At 41.0% G+C, this 24,464-nt stretch overlaps 1 protein-coding gene across 2 annotated transcripts in view; it reads right to left on the minus strand.

Moving 5' to 3' along the window:
- Positions 1–14,084: 14,084 nt before the first annotated feature.
- Positions 14,085–24,464, minus strand: part of EMSY (EMSY transcriptional repressor, BRCA2 interacting) — a 546,562-nt gene continuing 536,182 nt past the window's right edge. The window contains exons 9-10 of one of the 2 annotated variants that reach the window (XM_036258225.1): positions 15,968–16,013; positions 14,085–15,443 (exon numbers count right to left, since the gene is read on the minus strand). In XM_036258225.1, coding sequence (XP_036114118.1) covers positions 15,390–15,443; positions 15,968–16,013 — 100 coding nt within the window. In that variant the 3' untranslated portion in view covers positions 14,085–15,389. The remainder of the gene's footprint in view (positions 15,444–15,967; positions 16,014–24,464) is intronic. The other variant, XM_036258224.1, reaches the window with a different exon arrangement.

Here is a 24,464-nt window from a genome sequence, read left to right on the forward strand (position 1 = left end):
TAAACAACCTATAATGAAACCAGTGTTATGGTAGGCTAGCTGATATAAACAAGAATTAAGTTCCTACGGCATATTTCTGGTCACAAAAACATCACTGAACTTTCAAGTAAAGGCCCAGAACATTGCTAATATTAAACATTGAAATAAATATGAGTTATACATACATTTTAAAAAGATGAATAAAAATAAGAAAGATAATTATTTTCCAACCAGCTCATTTCAGGGCAAGGTCATGGTGGCCGAGCCTCTCATGGCGGCTCAGGCTGCAAGGCGGGACCCACCCTGAACAGGATGCCCTTGCATCACAGGCCCACCCACACGCCTTTAGACGGGACACTACAGACACACTCGTTAACCTCGCGTGCTCATCTTTGGGATGGGGGTGTGCAGAGATGCAGATGGGAACAAAACCAGCTCCAGCCCTGTGTCCCGGATCTCAACGCATTTCTAAGTTCCACATTGTGACCTTGGACCAACTTCACTGTCCTTAGTAAGTGGATCATTATTTGTGTTCTTTAAAATGTAGCCATGAATATTTTTGTTAGTAACTCATGCCTGGAATGTCATGACAACTGTCAAATGGTTAGTATCGATTGTAAACAGTCATCTAGCACAAGACCACCAGGAGGTATGTCATCTGGTGTTTCTGTATCCTTTGTTCCTTTGTCTTGCTAATCATTAGAGTTATAGTATAAAAAGTACTATTACAGGGCCCTGGGGCAGAGAATTATCTGCGCAGAACTGCTGCATTGTCTGTCCTCTTGACCCTACATTCCTGTAAGTAAATTACCTTATAATAAATCTGTTACAGCCCTGGCAGGTTTTGCTCAGCAGTTAGAGCGTTGGCCTGCGAACCAAAGAGTCCCGGGTTCGATTCCAGCCAAGGGCATGTACCTCGGTTGCGGTCTATCCCCGGCCCCGGTTGGGGTTGTGAGGGTGGCAGCCAATCGATGTGTCTCTCTCACATCAATGTTTCTCTCTCTCTCTCCCACTCTGAAGATAAATGTAAAAATATCCTCGGGTGAGGATTAAAAAAATAATAAATCTGTTGCAGTCTGTGGAGTTGCCTGCTTCCTTTGTTACAGTGGCCATTACACCTTTGCCAGCCCGTCAGACAGGAGGAGAGCGAGGTGCTAGAGAAAGCTCACAGACACGGGGAAGGTGCAGACTCCACCCAGAGTGGCCCAGGCCAGGAATCCATTTTTCTCTCTCATTAACATGATAATGAATTGACATTGAACAAAATGACGGTATTCAAGGACCTTCTATATAGATCTCTCTCACACAGCCTTCAAACTCAACAAATTCCAAACTTACTTCACAACTTACCCCAAATCTACTTCTTCCGTATAACTCAGATGGATGTTTCTCCCTCGGAGTCACGCTCCACCACTCTCCTTGGACCACTGCATTCGCTTCTGCCTGGAATCCCCCCGTTAGATCCCGTCAGTCCATTCTCCACCCTTTCAACAGCTTTCCAAGTTCAAACTCTAACCATGGCTTCCAGAGCCCTGTGGGACTTACTCCTGCCCATGTCTCTCTGCCATTCCAGCCTTTTTCCTTTCAAGTTCCTCTCATCCTTCCGTTCTTAACAGGATGTTCATCTTCAGGGAAGTGTTCCCTCGACCAGTCCCCTCGGGCGCGCTCCAGGGCGCTCCATAGCCTTCCTCCGCGACGCTCACCCAGAGGTAACCGGCACAACTATTTGTGAGACCCCAGGCTGAGTGCCACAGGGCAGGTGTCTGTCCTGTTCTGCACCGTATGTCGCACCCACAGGGACACCACATTCCAAAGCTAGATGAGCAAATGGCACAGTGCCATACACTCCCCACATAGTAGGGCTCAGGAAACAAAGCCTCTTTCTCTTTTTTATGCTTTCTCCACATTTTCCTTTGAGAAGGAAGCTGTTTTGGGACTAGGCCACCCCACCAAGTGAGACAGGTCCTTCTTTCTCTCTCCCCTGGGTAGACCCATTCCACATCCCAGTCTAGGGCTGAAGCAAGAGAAAAGGGTGGGGAAAATATCCCAGACATGCCAGTGCTGAGCCCAGAGTGATCAACACAATTCACCACATCCAGCGATGCACGCCCGGGTGCATGGTATGTGCGGGAGGTGCCTTGGGAAAGGGGTGTCCGCTTCACAGGTGGAATGAAAGCGATCCTAACCCCCTGGTGGTCATCCCATTTACGAAGCACAATTCCAAATGCTCTGCAAATTCACTTGTGTTCTCTGCCAGGCAGAGGCTGATCCGGGCCAGGCTGCCCCGCTCTGAAACACACAGAGGGACTAGTTGAAGAATCCACCAGATGGTCGGCAGTGATGTAAACTACTCATTCCAGCGGGCTTGGCTAGGAAAGTTAATACTCAAAAGCTGTGGTTTGGGTAAGGGGGGAGTGCTTCACCCAAGAAAGACGGTGTCTTTGTTGTGGGAGAGGGACTCAGCACAGGGGACCTGGCGTTGTCCCTTCAACTCTCTCTCCATAGGCACAAATTCCAGTCTCTCCTCACACGACTAGTCCACTCTGCCTTCCCTCCATGGAAGCCCAAGGTACACATGGTGAGGCTAAATTGCCTTCCTTTTCTTTCTTTAAAAAAATTTTTTTTCTTTATTGTTTTAAAATGTATGTATGTATGTATGTATTTGAGAGAGAGGAAGGGAGAGGGAGAGAGAAGTAGATACTTTGATGAGAGAACATCAACTGGCCATCTCCCGCATGCCCCCCACTAGGGATTTGGCCCACAACCTGGGCGTGTGCCCTGACTGGGAATCGAACCAACGACCTCTTGATGCAGGGGTTGACACTCAACCACTGAGCCATACCTGCCAGGCTCACCTTCCTTTTCTTAACCACAGATCAATATCTAGAGACTAACCAACCAGTGGAGACAATTGTATCTATTCCACTTTGCTGGGCTGGTCACAACAGGGAAGAGAATGACAGGATAATCAGTTCTCTGTAAGAAGCCGCAGTGGCCCAGCCAAAGCAAGGCTGGCAGAGGACTCAGCTTCAGAGGCTCAGAGGAGAGTGACCGGACGTCCATCTCCCAGGAAGATGGCCAAGCTGCCAGCAGCCCCTGCCTCCATCACAGCCAGAAGCACAGGCCAAAGGTTTTAAGGTCGCAGCTTCAAGAGCACTGGGCAATGGCTGGAAAGATACAGCTCTGCACTGGCAAACAATTATCGTCTCAGTTCTTGCAAAGTTACATGTCAAAATGAAAATTCTCTAGATTTAGTTGATTTGTTCAGTGACTTCTTTCATCCATTCCAAGACTACATACAGGTCTTTAAAGAGGCACTGCAATAATCCTCTTTCACTGAGACAAGTTCTCCTGGACTTTAGATACCGTGAACTTGATATCTTGTCTGATTTTATCCCTTGCCATGTATCCCAGATTCTCCGACTGTCTATTTCCAATAGACTCAATGAACCACCACCTGTCCTTTTGCTGTGTTTTAATTCAGCTTCTCCACAAGAACCTGCCTGCAGCTATCTTAGCTCCCTCTTGGGCCCACAGATTTCACATCAAGGGCAAATAGTGTACTGAAACTTCTATTGCACACACTGTGCCACTCTCCTGGGAAGATCCATCTGACAAGAACCACTTTGCAGGTTCTCACCTGGGCCTTCTGACTGCCGAAGGCTCCAGGCCTGGGAATAAACCCCATCCGCGTCTACGGTGCCCGCTGCGGAGGAAACACAAGTTTCACAGATGTTTGTAAACACAGGTCCAGACATTCCCCGGCTTCATGACTAACCTCCCAACCCCAACACAATTTCAAGGGAATACATTTTTTTTTTTTTCAGAGAAAATAATTTTACTATAATTTAAAAGTTGTACATCGCAGGGCCTGAGTGAGGAGAGCCTGCCTGCCGACAGCACTCTCGCCATTAGGGCAAGAAGCTCCTCCTTCACGGGGTCTGGGCAGCACACCGCCGTGTCCACCATGGAGACACAACGACTGTCTATGTGACCTTGAGCAAGTGACTTAACCTCTCTGCTTCAGTGCCTCCGGTTCCTCATCCGAGTGCACCTTCACATCGGGCTTGCCGCTTCCCACGGCACAGAATGAGGAGGAGCTCATCAACCAAGTTTGAATTTAAGTGTCAAATGCCATATTTTCACAGGAGGAAATAGATGTGTTTTCTGCAAAGAATTCCAGTCTGTATTTTCACTCAGTCTTTTAATTCCTCAGTTGCAGTTTGTCCCCAGCCCTGGTTGGGGTCATGTGGGTGGTAGCCACTTGATATGTCTCTCTCACATCGATGTTTCTCTCTCTTCCTCCCTCTCAAGGGAATACTTTCTTTATTGAGAGTGGCAGGGACTTTTGAGTTTGGAGTGGCTAGACCACCTCATAGTCTTCTCTCCTGCTCTCTCTTCCTTCCCTGCCTCAGCTCCAGAGCTCCTTCTGCCACCACTGACATACATTAGCTGCAGCTCCTGATGGCTGGGAGTGGGCTGGAGTGGGTGGATTCTTGAGTTTGGGCTGGAAGCATTTTTGTGAGGAAGTGTGCTAACTACATGATCATCTCCAGGGAAGTGAGTCGGAACAGAGAGGAGCCGGGCTTGGGCAAGAGCAGGTAGAAGCCAGGCAGGGGGGCACTCTGCATGCATGATTTTATGGCCCCTTGTGGAGACTACCTGGGTGCGGTCTTTCTGGTTGTCACTGCAGGTGGACAGACACAAGTACATAATCACAAAGAATTTTCTTTTTAATTATTTTTTAATCATCACCTCAGGATATGTTCATTGATTTTAGAAAGGAAGGGAGAGAGAAACATCAATCAGCTGCCTAGCTTACATGCTCCAACCAGGGATCAAACCCACACCCTATGTGCCCTGATCAAGAATTGAACCTGAAACCTTTTGGTGTATGGATGACTCTCCAACCAACTGAGCCACCCAGCTGAGGCAAAGTATTTTCTTAATAGGAAAACCACTTTGATTTGGCAAAAATTTTTGTTCATCATTATTATCTTTTTCTAAATTTATAAAGATTTATATTGCCCCAGATTTTTTCTCTTATAAACTCTCATAGAACTTCAACAATACCGCCAACAAAAAGCTGTGGTTTGGAAAACTAGGTGAATTGTGAGACATTCTCATTTGTTTTGCGTCTTGTAGATGGCACTTTGGTCGCTGCTGAAGATGGAAACCACAGATGTATATGGCTTATACAGCACTTTTCTCTCAGTTTTTCTCTGTCCCCCTTCACTGTGTAAAGCTGGAAGGTTCATGTGTTTACTCCAGAACTTCTGAAGTTGAGCACACTGTGTGCTTATAGACCATAAATCTTTAATTGAAAAAAGTGACCAGATTTCCACCAAGGAGCTCATTTGCTGAAGGTCGAAAAGAAGGGAGGCCAACTCCCGGAACCAGAGAGTGACCCTCTGAGGCTCTGCAGGTCATATCCATCTCTTTTGCATATTCTACTTTTGGTTTTTAGCCTTGCAAATTACCCAGGCTTGGAGTTGAAAGGTACCACGGTACATAGTTTAAGACTAATGAACAAAAAATTCTAGCATCATTACTAAACATCCTTTCCCATGAACAGGATTGCTGCTGGCCTATATGGCCCCTTTCACTTGGAAACCACAATAAGGTGTGTCCTGCAATACAACCCTACCATGGCACATACCTTGACCAGCTGAGCAGAGGCTAGATTTCAGGCTCCACTAACCCCCCGCCCCCAACAGGGTGCCTTTGTGCAGTGCACAAACTATGCAACTAATCATGGCGGCCCGGATTTTCTATAAATGTATAGATAAATTAAATACAAACGAGGGATAAAACATAACCAGAAGTCTTATTCAAAATAGTATCATTTAATACTGTCATCCATAAAGGGGTAATTTAATGCTGAAATATAGCCTAGATTTTATAGCAGATCAGATAAATATACATAATTTTACTATATTCTAGGAAAATGATTGTAGCATTAGCAAATCAAATGGAAAAAGTGAATAAGCAGATCTGAGATCCCCTGAAAATGGCTAGTTTCTTATACAGATTCAGTACAACCTATGTTTATTAAATCGTTGTTAGCAGAACAAACGTCTACACCGAAATGAAACTAGGAAACCATATATTAACTTGAATAGTTTATCGGTTGGTCACATTCACAAATGACTCAGCAATATTAAAAGTATGGTAATGCTTGACAGTAAACAATGTCTGATTAGTACATTAAACGGAAATTGATGATAATATCTATTTCTTAAAATAGACTCATGTATTAATTGATATTAAAAAATTTAGCTCTTCAAAGAGGAGCCAAAAAGAAACAAGGACAAATTGTGGAAAGGACTTTGAACTTTTTTTTGAAAAAAAAAAAAAAAAAAATACACTACTGCGATATAGCTTATTAGTTCCTTTGCAACTACTATATGATACATTTTATATGGCATGAGATATAAAATGGTCTAAAGAGCTCAACTTTTTGGAAGTCAACTCAAAAGATGAATGCAACTAGCATTTTTGGACTTTACAATATGAAACAAAATTCCCTTTACAACAAAAACAAAATCATGAAATTTTTTCAAAGGTTTAGGCACTTTGCAGCAGACTGTTGCCAGTCTAGTAAAACCAATGTGAAGAAAAATTTTATATTCTAAGTATTTAAACACAAATCTTATTATTTACATTCAACAAAGAAGTGAGAGATGTCTTAAATGTACAAAATATTTCATTCTGACAAATACACACTGAATCACTTTGCACAGAAGGGTAGTAAGAAGTACCCTGGGATTTCCACTATGGAGCTCATTTGCTGAAGGTCTCCCAGAACCAGACAGGGAAACTTTGAGGCTTTGCAGGTCTTCTTCTTTTCGTATATTTAAACACTTTTAGAAAGTAAACATCATTCTTACTTTGCAGCCCATACAACAGCAGACTGAATTTGGCCTGTGAGCTGTAGTTTTTGCCTACCCTTGGTCTACAGCCATTTGATATCAAAGAACATTTTTATCATTTTCTTTCAGGTGCAGATGATCTCAGAATGAGTATTTGTAGCTGATCATATATATTTGCTTAAAGATTTCTCTAATAAATGTGCCCGGCTGCACCTTAGTTACCTCTAAAAACTCCAGTTATAAGCGATGGTCTGCAGATCTGATGCTGCCAGAAGTTTCATGACAACTCAGTGAATATCTAAATTATCAATGACCAAATCTAGCTGAAGTTTCAACACTGTGCTCATTAAAGCAGTGAAGCAGGAGTTATTAATGAAGGTGGAAAGAAACTTCGAGCAGAGCAAAGTGACCTGTGGTTGGTGATGTAATATTGCCAGCAGCTGAGCTGACCAAAGTGGGGAGATTTTAGGTCACTCGCTTGCCTACAATTGAATGTCTTGTGTTAGATTTTAGTGTTTTCTAGTAGGAAATATTCTGTGATAATTTTTCACACTAGCTACCAAACAAAACAGGCAGTAATTTGCTGAATTTAACGATAAAAGTTCTTATGAAACAATACTAGATACTTAAAGTGTATTAAAATGGGGATCAATACTGCTTCTTCCAAATGGCTGAATGTGTACCTTACAGCAGAAATTCTGTAGCTAATAATTGTTTAAATTCTTTAGTGATCTGTCTTCTCCTTAGCTGCTCTGATTGCCTACTAGAGAAAGGACTGCTGTTTGATGAAATTTGTTACCTGTTGTGTTTTCTACTTTTCCCCCAATGATGTCAAGGTTTCATTACCCAAAGTGAAAGTTTATGGTCCAAACTCAGAGTTTTATCTTCAATTTGAATTTCAAGTGAGGCAGTATCTATATCTGGGTCTAGGTCATTTCCAAATAAGATAAAATACTGAATTGTTAATTACTAAATATAAGTTTATCTACTTTTGATTTCATATTTTTACAGAGAGACTAAAGATATTTGGATCTGCTAATAAACATGTTCTTTCATCACATTCAAACACGGTACTACTGTAGTAGGCAATTAGACAGACATGAGCAGAGTAGGAATAATAGGCCAGGTACAGAAGGTCATCTAAGGCTGCCCTGGTTGCCTAGCAATGGACAATTGTGAGGTTGAGCCTCACCCCCAGGGTAACCTTTCCTCCCCTAGCGTATGGCTGATCATGCAGTCTGGACCCTTCCTTGACTTCTCCTCCCCTTTCATGTCACTAGTCGTGTAGTAGAACCCCTTGGAGGAGGAACAAGGGGACCAGAGAATAGCCTCTTATGACTCCCATACAAGCCCTGGCACAACCAGTCCGATAAGCATAAAGCCTTCAAGATAATAAGGTCCTGACTCACATCAAATAATCTTAGAAACAAAGTCTTGGGATTATTGACCAATGGAGTCAGCATTTTGGTCAAACTAGAGATAACATCTAGGCCTCAGTTGTGTTTCAGCTCCAAGCCCAGAAAAGCAGCAAGGCCAGGTAGGCATGGCTGACACCAGGACTAGATGCAATGACTAATAACCTACCCTGAAAGGACACACCTGGAAAACTGATGAATATTCCATTAACATCCTCCTCCTGGAACCTTCCACCTTTAGAGCAGATAAAACCGTCAGAACAGAGGACCCAGCGCATGCCTGAGCATATCTGTGCCTCTCCCCACACACTTCTTTCCACAGAGTGGCTCCCTGTCTCTGGAGCACAACCTAGCCTTTTCCCTCTCCTTCCCCCAGGAATGTTTTCTCTGCCTTTCTTTTTCCTAAGCTCCAAGGGCCCTTCATTTGCCTCTGTAATTTGTTTCCTAAACCCATGCAGCCCAGATGGCTCACTTCTTCCATGGCTCACTTCTTCTACCTCTGAGACTTTCTAAATAAACTCTTGCTTGTAATTGAGTCTTGACTTTGAATTCTTTCTTTCTTAGAACCAAAGCACCGAGTGTCTGAACCAAGGTCTAGTCACCGGTAACATTCTGGTACAGTTTTGCCACTAACACTATAAAGAAACATACCTCTAGAAACTGAGATGGTGTTAATAAATTTGCTAATCTACTACAGAATGCTGATCTGTGACAGTTCACAATTGTCTACTTCCTCATTTTCACTGGAAATTAAGGTTACTAAGGGTTAAGAATTTTACCTACTATATGTACATGAAAACAGTAGAAATAAAGAAGGGAAGCTATTGTGAAAGGTCTGAAAGGAATGAACGATGTGTTTTTGTTAAAAAAAAAAAAAAAAAAAAAAAGAGTAAGGTAGTTGCTTAGAGGTTGTTTAAAGGTTGTTCCAGATGTGAAAGGGGAAGTTGAAGGACAAAAACCTGAATGGCTACACAAAGCTGTGAAGGGTCTGAGGAGGGAGGTGCAGAGAAAGGGGAGAAGAGAGTATCTTTATTCATGTGGTCAAGATGGCTAAGATTCAATGCATTTATTTATATATACATTTTTAAATAAGCTCCATAGCATATGGCTGCAAAACCAGAGTTTGAAATTCCCTATTAGAAGGTCAGTTGCTTGGATTATTGGTCTGTTCTTAATAAGAAACTATAATTATTGTCATTTTGGTTACATGGGTAACTATTGTTTCTGTGACCTGTGACCTTATTTAATCAAGTGTTCAAAGCTTTGACAACTTTCCTACATCAAATTATTTTTTTAATTAAAAAGTTTTTTTTCCTTTATTGATTTTAGAGAGAGAGAGAGAGAGAAACATCAATGAGAGAGAACATCAATTGGCCGCCTCCTGCATACCCCCAACGGGGATTGGGCCCACAACCTGGGCATGTGTCCCGACCGAATTGAACTAGAGACCTCTTGGTGCATGGGTCAACGCTCATCCGCTGAGCCATACCAGCCAGACCCAAATCAAATTCTGAATGAAGTGTTTTTGACTTCTGACTGACTTTGAGATTTCCCAGAGGGTTCCTGGAAAATCTCAAAAGATTTGTCCTTTTACCTTGTAAAAAGGGCAATATTAAACTAAGTAGGTGTATTTGATATTATCTATGCTAAATTACATAGCAAGCACTGTCAAATACTGATGCTTAACCTTCCCTAGCTTATATTTGTATAGATAAATATTATTAACAGTCAGAAATTATATGAAATTTCTAGAATCTTTTCAGTGTCACAGATGTCCAGAATAGATACTGGCATAATGTGATCAATCATAACTCTAGTTATCTTAAAATGCTAAGCGTCACAGAAACAACCATTTCCTTGTCAACTGTGTTATAATCTCTCATCAGATCTTTAACCATGGCCATTTTAAGCCTTTTGTCATTCACTGATATTATTTTAATCTGGTGCTTTTCTGAAATCTCTTGTATCAGCTATAGGCTTCATCTTCAACAAAAAAGGACTGTCTGAGAGACTATAGCAGGTACTCTGGGGTATAGGCTTCTGATATCATTGCTTATGTAACTTTAAAGATCACACCATTAGACTGAATAATAATATCCAGAACTAATGGAGAAGCTCATGAGTTCATAAAACTGCTAACCCAAATTAAGAAAGACCTGGATGTATCACATGGGGCTGAGTAGACTGATAGAGAAATTATGATTTCTTCTATGCCTTTTGCTAGGAGTACTGCTGGTTCTTTGATGTTCTATTTTCCAGATTTAAGGAACCCCTTTACTCTTAAGCGCTCTAAAATTTACAGAATTTAGTAGATTATATCTCTGTAAACAAAAATGAAACATTTATCGCCCTGGCTGGTTTGGCTCAGTGGTTAGAGCGTCGGCCCACGGACCAAAGAGGCCCGGGTTCGGTTCCCACTAAGGGCAAGTACCTTGGTTGCAGTTTGTGTGTCCCCGGCCCCGGTTGGGGTCATGTGGGTGGCAACTGGTCGATATGTCTCTCTCACATCGCTCTCTCTCTCTCTAACCCCCCTCCCTCCCACTCTATCTGAAGGTAAATGCAAAAATGTCCTAGGGTGAGAATTAGAAAAAAGAAAGAAACAAACAAACATTATCTTTTCTCCTTGTCTGATCCCTCCAAAATTTGAAAACTCCTACTGAATATTGTTATTTTTATGGCAATATAGTTATTTGAATATGTTCAATAAGAATGTGTTTTCCTTGTAACAGGACACAATTGGACACACTGGTTGCTTTACCGAGGCTTTGACTAGAATGTCATATTTGAGAAGAGGTGCATAGAATAAGATATAACTAGTTTTAAGGAACTAGGGTTGACTTCAAGGGGCCAGTGTTTACAAAGCTCTCCTGGAAAACCAGCCTGGCAGCCTTACAGGGTTCCCAGCCTTTCAAGTGAGTAAGGAAGGCCACTCATGGCAGGCCACAGCAACTACCATGTTTCCCATCTAATCTCCTAAGGGCCCACTATCTTTCCTAAAAGTCATTTGTTTTCCCATAGTGCCCTTTGCCCCTTCCCCTTTCCTTATTAAGTCCCAAATTCTGCTTCAAGTCACATTTTTCTCTGAATTTTTCCCTTGCTAATGTGTCATCTGTCAAGACTCTGACTACTGAATTTGAGCACAGAGGAGAGATTTTTCCTTTCGAACAGGAGAAATGAAGTCCAGTGGCATGCTCACATAAACCTCAGCAATACTGGCAACTTAATACTATCCAGCAGCTACAGTCAAGCATTAAAATAAAAAAAGTTCCCATATTCTTGAAGGAAGTACAACAGTTTAAAAAACAGCACTGAATTTTTCCAGTCAGATGGGTCATGAGTATTTTTTTTTTTCATTTGACAGTTCCCCCATCCCAGGGATTTAACTACTTTTACCCAAATTCTGGTTGTTATTTTCAAATGTCTACAGCATAGTAAAAAAGCTATAATTCTAGACACTAAAAAACAAGACAAAGTGATCGAACTAATTATATTATGGCACTGATATGGTGTAAAATGCAAGACAGAAGTAGATCTGCAAATCACCATATAGTTGTGAATTCCAATTTTAACTGTTTCTCTTTGAAATTTCAGTTTTACACAAATGTTTATCCAGTAGTACATCATAAACCATAGTTAAAAGAATTTCTTGTCATGTAAATGTAGAATTGATAGCTAAAACTGTACACTTGACAACAAATGATTTTTTTCAACAGCAAAGTAATATGGAACTTATGAAAGTCATAAAAAAAACCTTAAAGTAAACTATGAGACACTTTTAGGGGCACTAGCTAAATTCCGACGGTGTTTGCATTAGAACAGAGCTTCATTTTTGCAGGCATTTAGACTTTTATGCATTGTGTAACTGAAATTCTTGGTCTCTTGATTTTCTTTGACTCTCACCTTTTCTTTTTAGTATAAGAAAAATCCTCTTAGTGTAGGGAAAGCTCAGATTAACAATCCTGGAAATTCTGCAGTAAGGTTAAACCATATTTTATCAAATTCTGCTAAACCAAATACCACTATTTGTGGTTCTCATTTGTAGATTAAAAAATGAACATTTCTCCTGTTAATGATCAATTTATATAATATCACAAGGATAAAAGAGATCACTTCAGATAGTGGCAATGTTTCATGAAAGTATCAAAGTAGGGAGGAGTGGGCAGAATGACCAATCTGATTAACACAACCACCTTTCACCTAGTTTTTCCTTTAAAAAAGAAGTCTAATTGTTTTCAATTTTCTGGAGTGAAAATGGCAGTAGAGGAAAAATATCAAAATGTGTAAGCAAATTGCCTCTTTCACATCCTCATAAAGTATTGTTTTCTAAAATATAATTTCCTATAAAGTTCACAGATGAGCGTCTTTCACATCAGGTGATAAGCAAACAAACCATTATTTGCTCAGCAGGAAACAGTTTTTTGTTTTTTCTTTTAGTGTGTGTGTGTGTTTTGTATACTCTAGTTAACAGGAAGTCTTCCAAGAAAATAAAGGAAAGGGAGAGGGGTAGTAATCTACCCTGTAATGCCCACCCAGAATCCTAGAAGGAAAAAAACCAAAGCCATTGACATAAAGATGATTTTGCAGTATCCTGAAGGTCAGCAGTATTTCCAAAATACTTGCTGTGGCACAGATACAAAGTCTTGAGTGTGCTAATACTTAGGTTGCTAAAAAGAGAGCCACATGAGACAAAAACTCATTTGGAAAATAAAAAAGACTGGATTTAATCTCTACTTTTTGCTCAATACTTGTAAAATGTTTCATGCTGTTTTCACTATACAACAAATTTAAAAATTAGCTACAATGTTACAAGTCACCTATTGGTGTCCATGCTTCTCCAGTGAGGTACTGGACAACTTGATTCAACAAGTGATGGCTGAACTGCTCATTCAACAAACTGTTCTAAAAGGCCTCTCTCAGGGTGTGCTCTCTATAGTCTGAATCTGACTTTTATACTGCAGAACCTCCGTCTGCCATTGTTTAGCAGCATTACCATTAAGGATGTGCCTCTGTTTCTATATATTCTTTAATCAGAAATATATCTTGAGTGAAAAGTATAAAAGTCAGTGGTGTGAAACAAATGGAACTCCTTTAAAAATGTAAGATGGGCCCTGGCCGGTTTGGCTCAGCGGTTAGAACGTCGGCCTGCGGTCCAGAGAGACCCGGGTTTGGTTCCCGCTAAGGACACATACCTCGGTTGCAGTTTGTCCCCAGCCCTGGTTGGTCGTGCGGGTGGCAGCCACTCGATGTGTCCCTTTCACATCGATGTTTCTCTCTTTCTCTCTCTTCCTCTCTCCCTCCCACTCTATCTGAACAAAAAATGGAAAAAACATCCTCGGGTGAGGATAAAAATATTTAAAATGTAAGATAGTTGATAACCTAGGTAAGTGCACATGAAATGTAGCCAAAAGTCAGAATCTTGTGATAAAAGGAAAAACGATCTTATGCACTTTGTGTTGGAACTGTTTAGTTTCATGTTTTCCTAAGGCACGACCAAAATTCTTTTACATTTATGTTTTGGCAAATGCTCTTCTAGCTGGAGGGTCATAAAAGTAGGTGAAGTATCTGCTTAATGGCATGGTGGCATGCTAAAGTAAATAAGATAGTATTTGGACTAAAACTAAGGCCAGTAGGTGAAGAAAAAGAATAAAATTGATATTGGTTTTAAATTTGTACTAAGGCTACTTAACTGAATACTGGAAAAATGACAGAAGTGTTTAATACCTTTGCATAAGAAAATGTTTCCTTATGAAGCTGTAGCGTAGGGTTTCATCTGGGATGATGTCATCATGTGGTAAAAAACAATCTGGATATTATAACAATGTATAAGAGCAAAAAAAAAAAAAAAGTCATAAAAATGCTAAATGGTATAGAGCTAAAAATATGGTAATATGTGAGTAAAAGGATCAATTCAGGTTTTTAAATCCAGACAAGTGTTATGCTTGTGAAAAGTGATACAATTTGTTATCATTCACATCCAAATTGGAACTAGCTGCTGTACAATGAGATTTCACTGCCATTTTTGAGCACTTTAAATTGTTGGAGTTCTATTATAAGTTCAAGTATGTTAGAGATGTTGTCAACCCTTAAATCTATTTCCTTCAAAAAATGAAGGAGCAGGTATTCTAATAAACTTTATGTAAATAGGATCCTGATCATTTAGCTCTATTTAACCCAACACATTTCTCTGGGCATAACAATGACCTCTATGAAAACTGGAAAATATTGCATAATTTAAGAAGTCAGAATATATTAACATTCACTGGTAACTTCACATAAGTTATGCGAGGAGGATGGAATATGGGTAGAACAGACCACCAATCATGTTTGCCTAGCAATAAAAGCAGTAACAAACTTAAAGATCTGCCAAGATCAAAGAAAACAAAACAATCACCTTTAAATGATTAGAGATACAACATTTTACAGGTGTCTTCAAAGCCATCATAAAGGTCACAAGATGACTCTCCCACTCTGATTGGCTGTGGCCACACACAGCCAAGCCAGAGCTAGGATGTGATAACCCAGTGGCAGGTCTGAGATACTCACAACATTCTGACTAGTACAGAGGCAGGCAGTGCAAAACTACCAGAATCCCACTAGTAGTTCTTTTTTTTTTTAAACCTTGGAAAACCATCCATGAGGTTACTCTGACAAATATAAATCAAGGCTGACCCAGCTAAGTGCTATCTGATAGCTGGCCATCTGGATATGGGGTTTGCCAGTCTAGCTGTTTTCATTATTTAACCAAATATTAAGAAAAATATAATTCACATGTAACCCTTATAAAAAAAAAGTAAATGGTAAATTTCCTATGATCAGCACAAGCTGTTAGCCTATTAAGAAAAGCCCAATTTTCCTAGTATTCAAGTATATATAGACATATCATGTCTGTTTCTTTTTAAACATCTTAGGTGAGAAGGAGGAGGATAAATGAGATAACATAAGCTAAACATCCAACAAGCCCCATTCCTCATTCTCTGTGTGGCTGGCAGCATTAGTCAGAAAGTCACTCCTTTGCTGCAATGGTTATGATATATTTGAACATGTAGATCTTTAAGAATTTCCTTATTCATTTGGCTGGGCCTATAGTAGGTGCTTTTTTTGTTTGTTTTCTTGAAATAATTCATCAGTGCTTCCTGAGAGGCTCAAACAGGATCACAGGCCAGATTCCGAAGATAAACTGTTTGGAAACAAGTCAGGACAAAATGAAAGAAGATAAAAGTGTTCCATATATATTATACCTGAAAAAATAAGAAGGGACCCATGGGCTATGGCTACAGTGCTTGGTAGGATTACTAGTGATTGTCCTGGTAGTAGTACCTGAGCACAGCATACTTCTTCCAGGCTTGTACAAGATCTCAGAAACTATGTTTATTTAATTTATTTAAAGGTATTAAGCATCTACTTTGTCAAGCATGGCGTTGGGCATTAAAATCATCTCATCTTTAAAATAACTGCAATGTAGCTATTAACAGGTCCATTTTATTGTTGAAGAAATTAAGGCTTAAAGAGACGAGTCTTGCCCAAAGTCATGGAGCAGTGAGTAGAAGAATTAAGATTCAAGAGCATCTGGTTTCAAAGCCTGTACTCACTCCACTACCTCTCCACCCCACCCACTTCTTCTGCCTCTATCCCATCTTCCCAATATCCCAACACACACACACACACACACACATACACACACACCTTATGAAGTGGACTTACCTTCACTTTTGGCCTTGATCTCAGGTAAAGTGTTCTTGTATATATACTGAAAGAAAAGGGGAGGAAAGAAAGCTCTTCAGACTGATTTTTAATCCATGCAAACTGCATACTGACAGATTTAAACCACAGTACCTATGTATATAAAAAGAACAAGCAACATTGGTATATCTTTTGTTCTTTTAGCAATCTTTTTGGGTTTTTTTTTTTGAGCACCTACTCTGGGCTGAGCACTTAGCAAGATGCTAAGGGAGAGAGAGAAAAGACCAACTCTGACTGTGACCCCAGGATGTTTGCAGCTTAGTAGGAAGCATTTCTTTCTTTTTTTTGGAGGGGAGGGGTTAAAATATTTATTCATCTTTTGATTGTTCTTAACCATTTCAAAAGGTAAAAATCATTCTTACCTTCCAGAATGTACAAAAATAGGCTGTGAACAGGATGTGGCCATGCACTACAGTTTGCTGATTCCTGCTATACAAAGATCATTTACCCCACCCAGTTATATCTAAGTATGATTTCTGCCATTTCACGTTTCCACATCTTAGCAGACCAGTCTTGATGTGCGGCCTGAAAACCCCATCTTCTCTTCGATGACAAGTTTCTCTGACTTGGAGGAAGAGTTGGGAAAGACCTAACTTCCTTTAGAAGTTAAATTGTGAGACCAAATTGGTCACTGTTTGGTAGAATATTTAATTAATTTTTTAAAAAACGTATCTTTTAAAAAAAACAAACGTATCTTTATTGTTGACTGTATTACAGATGTCCCTCTCCCCCCCACCCCACTGATCCCCTCCTCCTCAATCTTGCCCCCTACCCCTTTCCCCACACTATTGTCTGTGTCTACTGGTTACGCGTATATGCATATATAAGTTCTTGGGTTTCTCTCTTCCCCCGCCACCTCTCCCCTTCCCTTTGAGGTTCATAGGTCTAACAGCCAGTTTGTACTTCCTAATCCCTTCATCTTTTTCACCCAATTCCCCTCCCATCTGGCAACCAACAAACACTTCTCTGTATTTATGAGTCTGTTTCGGTTCTGCATGTTCATTTTGTTTGTTAATTCAATTGTTAATAGATATGTATTTATTGTCATTTTAATGTTCATATTTTTTATCTTCTTCTTCAAGAAGACCTGTCAACATTTCATATAAAACTGGTTTGATGGTGATGAACTCCTTTAGCTTTTTCTTATCTGGGAAACTTTTTATCTGGCCACCAATTCTAAATGATAGCTTTGCAGGATAAAGTAATCTTGGTTCTAAGTCCTTGCTTTTCATCACGTTAAATATTTCTTGCCGCCCGGGACGGTTTGGCTCAGCGGTTAGAGCGTTGGCCTGCGGTCTGGAGAGACCCGGGTTCGGTTACCGCTAAGGGCATGTACCTCGGTTGCAGTTTGTCCCTGGCCCTGGTTGGGTCATGTGGGTGGTGACCACTCGGTGTGTCCCTTTCGCGTCGATGCTTCTCTCTCTCCCTCCCACTCTATCTGAACAGAATATCGAAAAATGTCCTCGGGTGAGGATAAAAAATGAATAAATAAATAAAAAATAAATATTTCTTGCCAATCCCTGCTGGCCTGCAACGTTTCTTTTCAGAAATCGGCTGACAGCCCTATGGGAGCTCCATTGTAGGTAACTAACTGCTTTTCTCTTGCTGCTTTTAAGATTTTTCTTTGTCTTTAACCTTTGGCCTTTTGATGATAAAGTGTCTTGATATGGACTTCTTTGGGTTCATCTTGTTTGGGACTCTCTGTGCTTCCTGGACTTGTATGTCTGTCTCCTTCACCAAGATAGGGAAGTTTTCTGTCATTATTTTTTCAAATAGGTTTCCAATTTCTTTCCCTCTCTTCTCCTTCTGGTATTCCCATGATGCAAATGTTGGCACTCTTGAAGTTGTCCCACAGGCTCCTTACACTATCCTCATTTTTTTGGATTCTTTTTCTTTTTGCTGTTCTGACTGGGTGTTTTTTGCTTTCTTATATTCCAAAATGATGGTTTGCTTCTTGGTTTCCACTACTCTACTATTGATTCCCTGTAAATTATTCTTTATTTCAGTTAGTGCATCTTTCATTTCTGACTGGTCCTTTATTATGCTCCTGAGGCCCTCACTAAGTTCACTGAGTGTCCTTATAAGCAGTGTTTTGAACTCTGTATCTGTTGGATTGCTTATCAATCCATTTCATTCAGTTCTTTTCCGGGAGTTTCTTTCTGTTCTTTCATTTAGGACATGTTTCTTTGCCTCCTCATTTTGGCTGCCTCCCTGTGCTTGTTTCTGTGTATTAGGTAGAGTTGCTATGTCTCCTAGGCTTCCTAGGGTGGTCTCTTGTAGTAGGTGTCATGTAGGGTCCAGTGGAACAGCCTCCCTGATCACCCAGTGGGGCCCTTGAGGTGCACCCCTAGGGTGGACTTTACACCCTTCTGTTGTAACTGAGTCTTGATTGCTGTTGGCACATCAATGGGAGGGTTCTACTCAGGCTGTTCAGCTGCAAGGACTGGCTGTGCCCACTAACCACCAGCCTCTGACTACCTTGGATGATCAGCTGTGCATGGGCCCACCACACAGAGCAAGACTTACTCCAGCAATGCTCTGGTACCTCCTGAGTCCATTCCTTGAAAGTGTCACTTGTGGAAGTGGTTGGATAGTGGTGTTTCAATGCAGTCTGAAGCTGTCCCCCAGGTGTGCTTACTCGGACAAGGTCAGCCACTGCATGTGTTCTACCCAGGGCCACTAGGCATAAGCTACACAGTGATCTGCCAATAGCTGCTTCTAGTGCTGGGCTTGGAGGTGCCCAGGTGAAACCAAGCTGTGAACCAAGGCTGGCTGCTTCTAGTGCTGGGCCTGGGGCCACTTAGCGAGAGGTATGGAGCTTGCTGTGGCCAGATGCTACTTGTTTGAGAGAATTTAGGAAAATCTGAAGCAGGAGCCTAAACAAGCCAATCCTATGGTAAAGCCAGTAGAAAAAGCTTGGATGGGTCTGAAAGTTGGGTGGGGCAGGACCTCAGGAAATCACCAGGGCAAGGTAAACAGTGTGAGCCAGGTTGCTGGAGTCCCAGATATGGGGGCTGTCTGCCGCCCCAAGGAAGGGCTCACCAAAGAATCAATGGCCTCTGACAGCAAGTCTGTCCAGGGAAAGCTGCCCCTCCAGATTTCAAGCCGATGCCAAACAACTCAGTTCTTCCCTGTATGTCTCTGGTGCTTTTCAAGCTGCCTTCCCTCTGTGCTGGAGCTCAGAGGGAGAAGAACCGAGTAAGTCCATGCTTGGGCACTTTAAGAGGAGCTGCCTGGGGCTCCAGAAGCCTCAGCCTTCCTCAGCCTCAGTTCCTGCTGGATTTTACAGTCAGAAGTTCTGGGGACTTCTCTTCTTGGCACTGAAACCCTGAGCTGGGTGCCTGGTGTGGGATGGAACCCTTGCTCCCCAGGGAGGACCTTCACAGCTGAGGTATCCCTCCTGATTTTTATCTGCGATACGTGGGTGTGGAACCAGTCCGTCTGAACCTCCACACCTCCTTCCCACCTATCAGTCTTGATGTGGCTTGTTCTTTAACTTCGTAGTTGTAGGACTTCCATTCACCTTGATTTCACGCGGTTCTGAAGGCTGTTTGTTCTGTAGTTTAGTTGTAATTTTGATGTGGTTATGGGAGGAGGCAAGTACCATGTTTATCTACGCTGACACCTTGACTGGAAGTCCAGAATATTTAATTAATTTTATTAATTTATTTTTGTTACAGACGTTTCTCCTTTTTCACCCATTGACACCCTCCTCCCAATCCAGCCCTCCCGCCACAGCGTTGTTGTCTATGTCCACTGGGTATGCAAATATGCATGTAAATTTTTTGGCTTATATCTTCTCTCCCCCCAGCACTTCTCCTCTGAGGACTGTCAATTTGTACCCTATTTCTATGTCTCTGGGTCTATTTTGTTCACCAGCTTATTTTGTTCATTATATTCCACAAATAAGTTAGATCATGTAATATGGCTTTCTCTGAGTGGCTTATTTCACTTAGCATAATATCTCCAGGCCCCTCTATGTGAACTCAAAGGATAAGAGACTCTTTCTATTTGACAGCTGCATATTATTCCATTTTGTATATGTACCACAGCTTTTTTATCCACTCATTTATTGATGGGCACTTGAGCTTTTATCAGATCTTAGCAATTATAAATTAGTGCTGCTATGAACATAAGGGTATATATATTCTTTCTAAATGGTGTTTCAGGCTTCTTAGGATATATTCTGAGAAGTGGGATCACTGGGTCAAATGGCAGTTCAATTTTTAATTTTCTGAGGAAACACCACATTATTTTCCATAGTGGCTGTACCAGTCTGCATTCCCACCAGCAGTGTACTAGAGTCCCCTTTTTTCCACACCCTCACCAGCACTTGTTTCATGATTTGTTGATGGCAGCCATTCTGACAGGTGTGAGGTTATACCTCATAATTATTTTCATTTGCAGCTCTCTCTGATGATTATTGATATTCAGCATTTTTTCATATGTCTCATGGCCATTTATTTATATGTTCTTTTTTTTAATTTATTTTTTTTATCCTCATCTGAGGACATTTTTCCATTTTTTGTTCAGACAGAGTGGGAGGGAGAGAGAGGAAGAGAGACAGAGAAACATCGACGTGAAAGGGACACATCGAGTGGCTGCCACCCACACGACCAACCAGGGCCGGGGACAAACTGCAACCGAGGTACGTGCCCTTAGCGGGAACCGAACCCGGGTCTCTCAGGACCGCAGGCCGATGCTCTAACCGCTGAGCCAAACCGGCTAGGGCTGTTCTTTTTTTTTTTTAATCCTCACCCAAGGACATTTTTTTTCTTTTTTTGTTCAGATAGACAAGGAGGGAGGGAGGGAGAGAGAGAAACATCGATGTGAAAGGGACACATCAAGTGGCTGCAACCTGCACAACCGGGGACAAACTGCAACTGAGGTACACGCCCTTAGCGGGAACCGAACCCAGGTCTCTCTGGAGCACAGGCTGACGCTCTAACTGTTGAGCCAAACCGGCCAGGGCGTGTATGTCCTTTTTGGAGAGGTGTCTATTTAGGTCCTCGGCCTATTTTTTAATTGGGTTCTTTGTCTTCCTTTTGTTAAGCTGTATGAGTACTCTATATATTTTGGAAATTAACCCCTTATCTGATGTATCATGGGCAACTATGCTCTCTCATATAGTGGGTTTCCTTTCCATTTTGATACTTGTTTCTTTTGCTGTGCAGAAGCTTTTTAATTTGATGTAGTCCCATGTATTAATTTTTTCCTTTGTTTCTCTTGTCTTAGGCGTTGTATCAGTGAAGATTCTGCTTCATGTGATGTCTAAAATTTTGTTGCTTACATTTTTTTCTAGGATTTTTATGGATTCACAAGTCACATTTAAGTCTTTTATCCATTTTGAGTTTATTCTTGCGTATGGTGTAAATTAGTGGTATGGTTTCATTTTTTTTTTGCATGTAGATGTCCAGTTTTCCCAGCACCATTTATTAAAGAAGCTGTCTTGACTCCACTGTATGCTCTTGCCACCTTCGTCAAATATTACTTGAGCATAATGACTTGGGTGAATTTCTGGATTCTCTGTTCTGTTCCATTAATCTATATGCCTGTTCTTGTGCCAGTACCATGCTGTTTTGATTACAATAGCTTTGTAGTATAACCTGATATCCAGTATTGTGATCCTTCCTACTTTGTTCTTCTTTTTCAAGATTGCTGTGGCTATTCAGGGTCTTTTTTAGTTTCATATAAACTTTTGGAATATTTGTCTGTTTCTTGGTGAGTCTGGCTAAGGGTCCATCAATCTTGTTTGTCTTTTCAAAGGACCAGTTCTTTGTTTCACTGATCTTTTGAATTATTATTTTAGTCTCTATGTTGTTTATTTCTGCTCTGACCTTTACTATTTCTTTCCTTCCACTTATTCTGGGTTTTCCTTTTTGTCTACTTTCTAGTTCTTTAAGTTGTAGGGTTAGATAGTCAATTAGAAATTTTTCTTGTTTCTTGAGGTAGGCCTGTAGTGCTATGAACTTCCCTCTCAGGACTGCTTTCACTGCGTCCCATAGATTTTGTGTTGTGTGTTCATTTTCATTGGTTTCAAGGAAGTTTTAAATTTCTTCCTTGATCTCCTTGGTAACCCATTCATTGTTTGACAACATGCTGTTTAGCCTCCATGTGTTTCAATGTTTTTGAGTGTTTTATTGTAATTGACTTTTAGTTTCATGCCATTGTCATCTGAGATGCTTGATATGATTTCAATCTTCTTGAACTTGTAGAGATTTAGCTTGTGCCCTAATATGTGGTCTATATTTGAGAATGTCCCATGTGCACTTGAGAAAATGTGAATTCTGCAGTTTTGGTGTGTAATTGTTTGTAGATATCTATTAAATCCATCTGATCCAGTGCATCATTAAGAGTCTCTGTTTCCTTGCTAATTTTTTGTCTAGAGGATCTATCCAATGATGTCAGTGGGATGTTGAAGTCCCCTGCTATGACTGTATTGCTGTTGATTTCTCCTTTGAAGTCCTTCAGGAGTTTTTAAAATGCATTTTGTGCTCCTATATTGGGTGCATATATATTTACCAAGGTTATATCTTCCTGTTGGATAGATCTTTGCAATATTATGTAGTGGCCTTCTTTGTCTCTAGTTATGGCCTTCATTTTGAAGTCTAATTTATCAGATATAAGTATTGCTACCCCAGCTTTTTTTCCTTTCCATTTGCTTGGAAGATTTTTTTCCATCCCTTCACTTTCAACCTATGTGAGTCTTTTGTTGTGCAGTGGGTCTCTTGTAAATAACATATATATGAGTCACGCACTCTTATCCATTCAGCTACTCTGTGTCTTTTGATCAGAGCATTTAATCGATTTACATTTAAGGTTATTATTGATATGTACTTACTTATTGCCATTTTTATTATGGTTATGTTTCTCTTCCTATTTCTTCTGCTTATTATAGCAGTCCTTTTACCATTTCTTGCAGTGCTGATTGGGTGCTAATATAGTCCCTTTGCATTTTTTTTTGGTCTGGGAAGTTGTTTATTTCACCTTTTATTTTGAATGATTGCCTTGCTGAATAGTCTTGGATTCAGATCCTTGTTTTTCATGACCTTGATTACTTTGTGCCATTCCCTTCTGGCCTGTAGTGTTTCTGTTGAGAAGTCAGCTGAGAGCCTTATGGGGGTTACTTTGCAGGTAAGTTGTTGCTTATCTCTTGCTGCCTTTAGGATTCTCTCTTTGTCTTTAATTTTTTGGCATTTTAATTATGATGTGTCTCAGTGTGGGCCTGTTTGGGTTCTTCTTAGTTGGGGCTCTCTGTGCTTCTTGAACTTATATATGCCTTTTCCCTTCACCAAGCTAGGGAAGTTTGCTGTCACTATTTCTTCAAATATATTCTCGAACCCTTGCTCATTTTCTTCTGGCACTTCTATGATGTGAATGTTGTTACATTTCATATTGTCCCATAGTTCTCTTAAGCTGTCTCCCTGTTTTTTTTTCTTTCTTTTTGGTTTTCTGATTGGGTGACTTTTTCTACCCTGTCTTCTAATTCACCGTTCTGGTCCTCGGCTTCCACTTTTCTGCTGGTTATTCCTTCCAATGTGTTCTTTATTTCTGCAATGTCATTCTTCATTTCCACTTGGTGGTTTCTCTATCCTTACTCATGTTGTTGAGCTTCCTCATAATTATTATACTGAACTCTACCTCTGATAACTTGCTTAATTACATTTCAATGATCTCTTCTGTAGAATTCTCTTGTTCTTTCATCTGGGATTTGTTTCTTTGTTTCACCATTTTTGCTGTCTCAGTGTGTTTTGGAGCCTGCCAAATTTTCCCTGTGGGTGTAGGTGTTCTGTTGACTATGGCTCCCTCTACCGGGTTTGGATGAGTGTGGGAGGACCCACGTTAAATACCACTGTCAAGTCTTACTTTCCTGGGTAGATTTTTCAGGTCAAGCAAAGGTTCAATTATCCTCTAGCTTTTGCTTGCAGGCTATTAGTCTCAGTTACTTCATAAGCCTCGTGTTGTAACCCTCAGCTGAATGAAAAATCCTTCAGGTGTACAGGGTAAGAGGATTTCCCGTGGACGAGGCAAATGCTTGCTGCTAGTCTTGAGCAGTTAATTAGCCTCAAGTTGCATTTCTCTTGCCTGGCTCAGTGGTGTTAAACTCCTGAGGGAGGGGATGTTGTGTCTCCGTGGTCTCTGGGAAGGGGCTATTTGAGTAAAGTGGCTACTGTCCTATGAGGGTATGATTCAACATAAAACACACAGTGTCCTTCCCAGTTCTCTCTCCTTTGCCACAAACCCCCAACTCTCTTCACACAGTTCCAATCCAGTCTGCCCTCCCTCTGCCGGAGCCCAAGGTGAGTGGCTGTAGCTGATGTGGTGCTCTTTTAATCTCCAATTTCTCAGTGGGAACTGCTCACAGGTAAAACAGCCCTTAGCTGCTGTCCATGGGCTCCCAGTGAACTCTCTCATAACACTGTAGTTTCTACTAGGCTCGATTCAGTGTCCTTTTTCT

This window comes from Molossus molossus, unplaced genomic scaffold (genome assembly GCF_014108415.1).
Source record: "Molossus molossus isolate mMolMol1 unplaced genomic scaffold, mMolMol1.p scaffold_m16_p_13, whole genome shotgun sequence".
In the NCBI taxonomy this organism is placed as follows: Eukaryota; Metazoa; Chordata; class Mammalia; order Chiroptera; family Molossidae; genus Molossus; species Molossus molossus.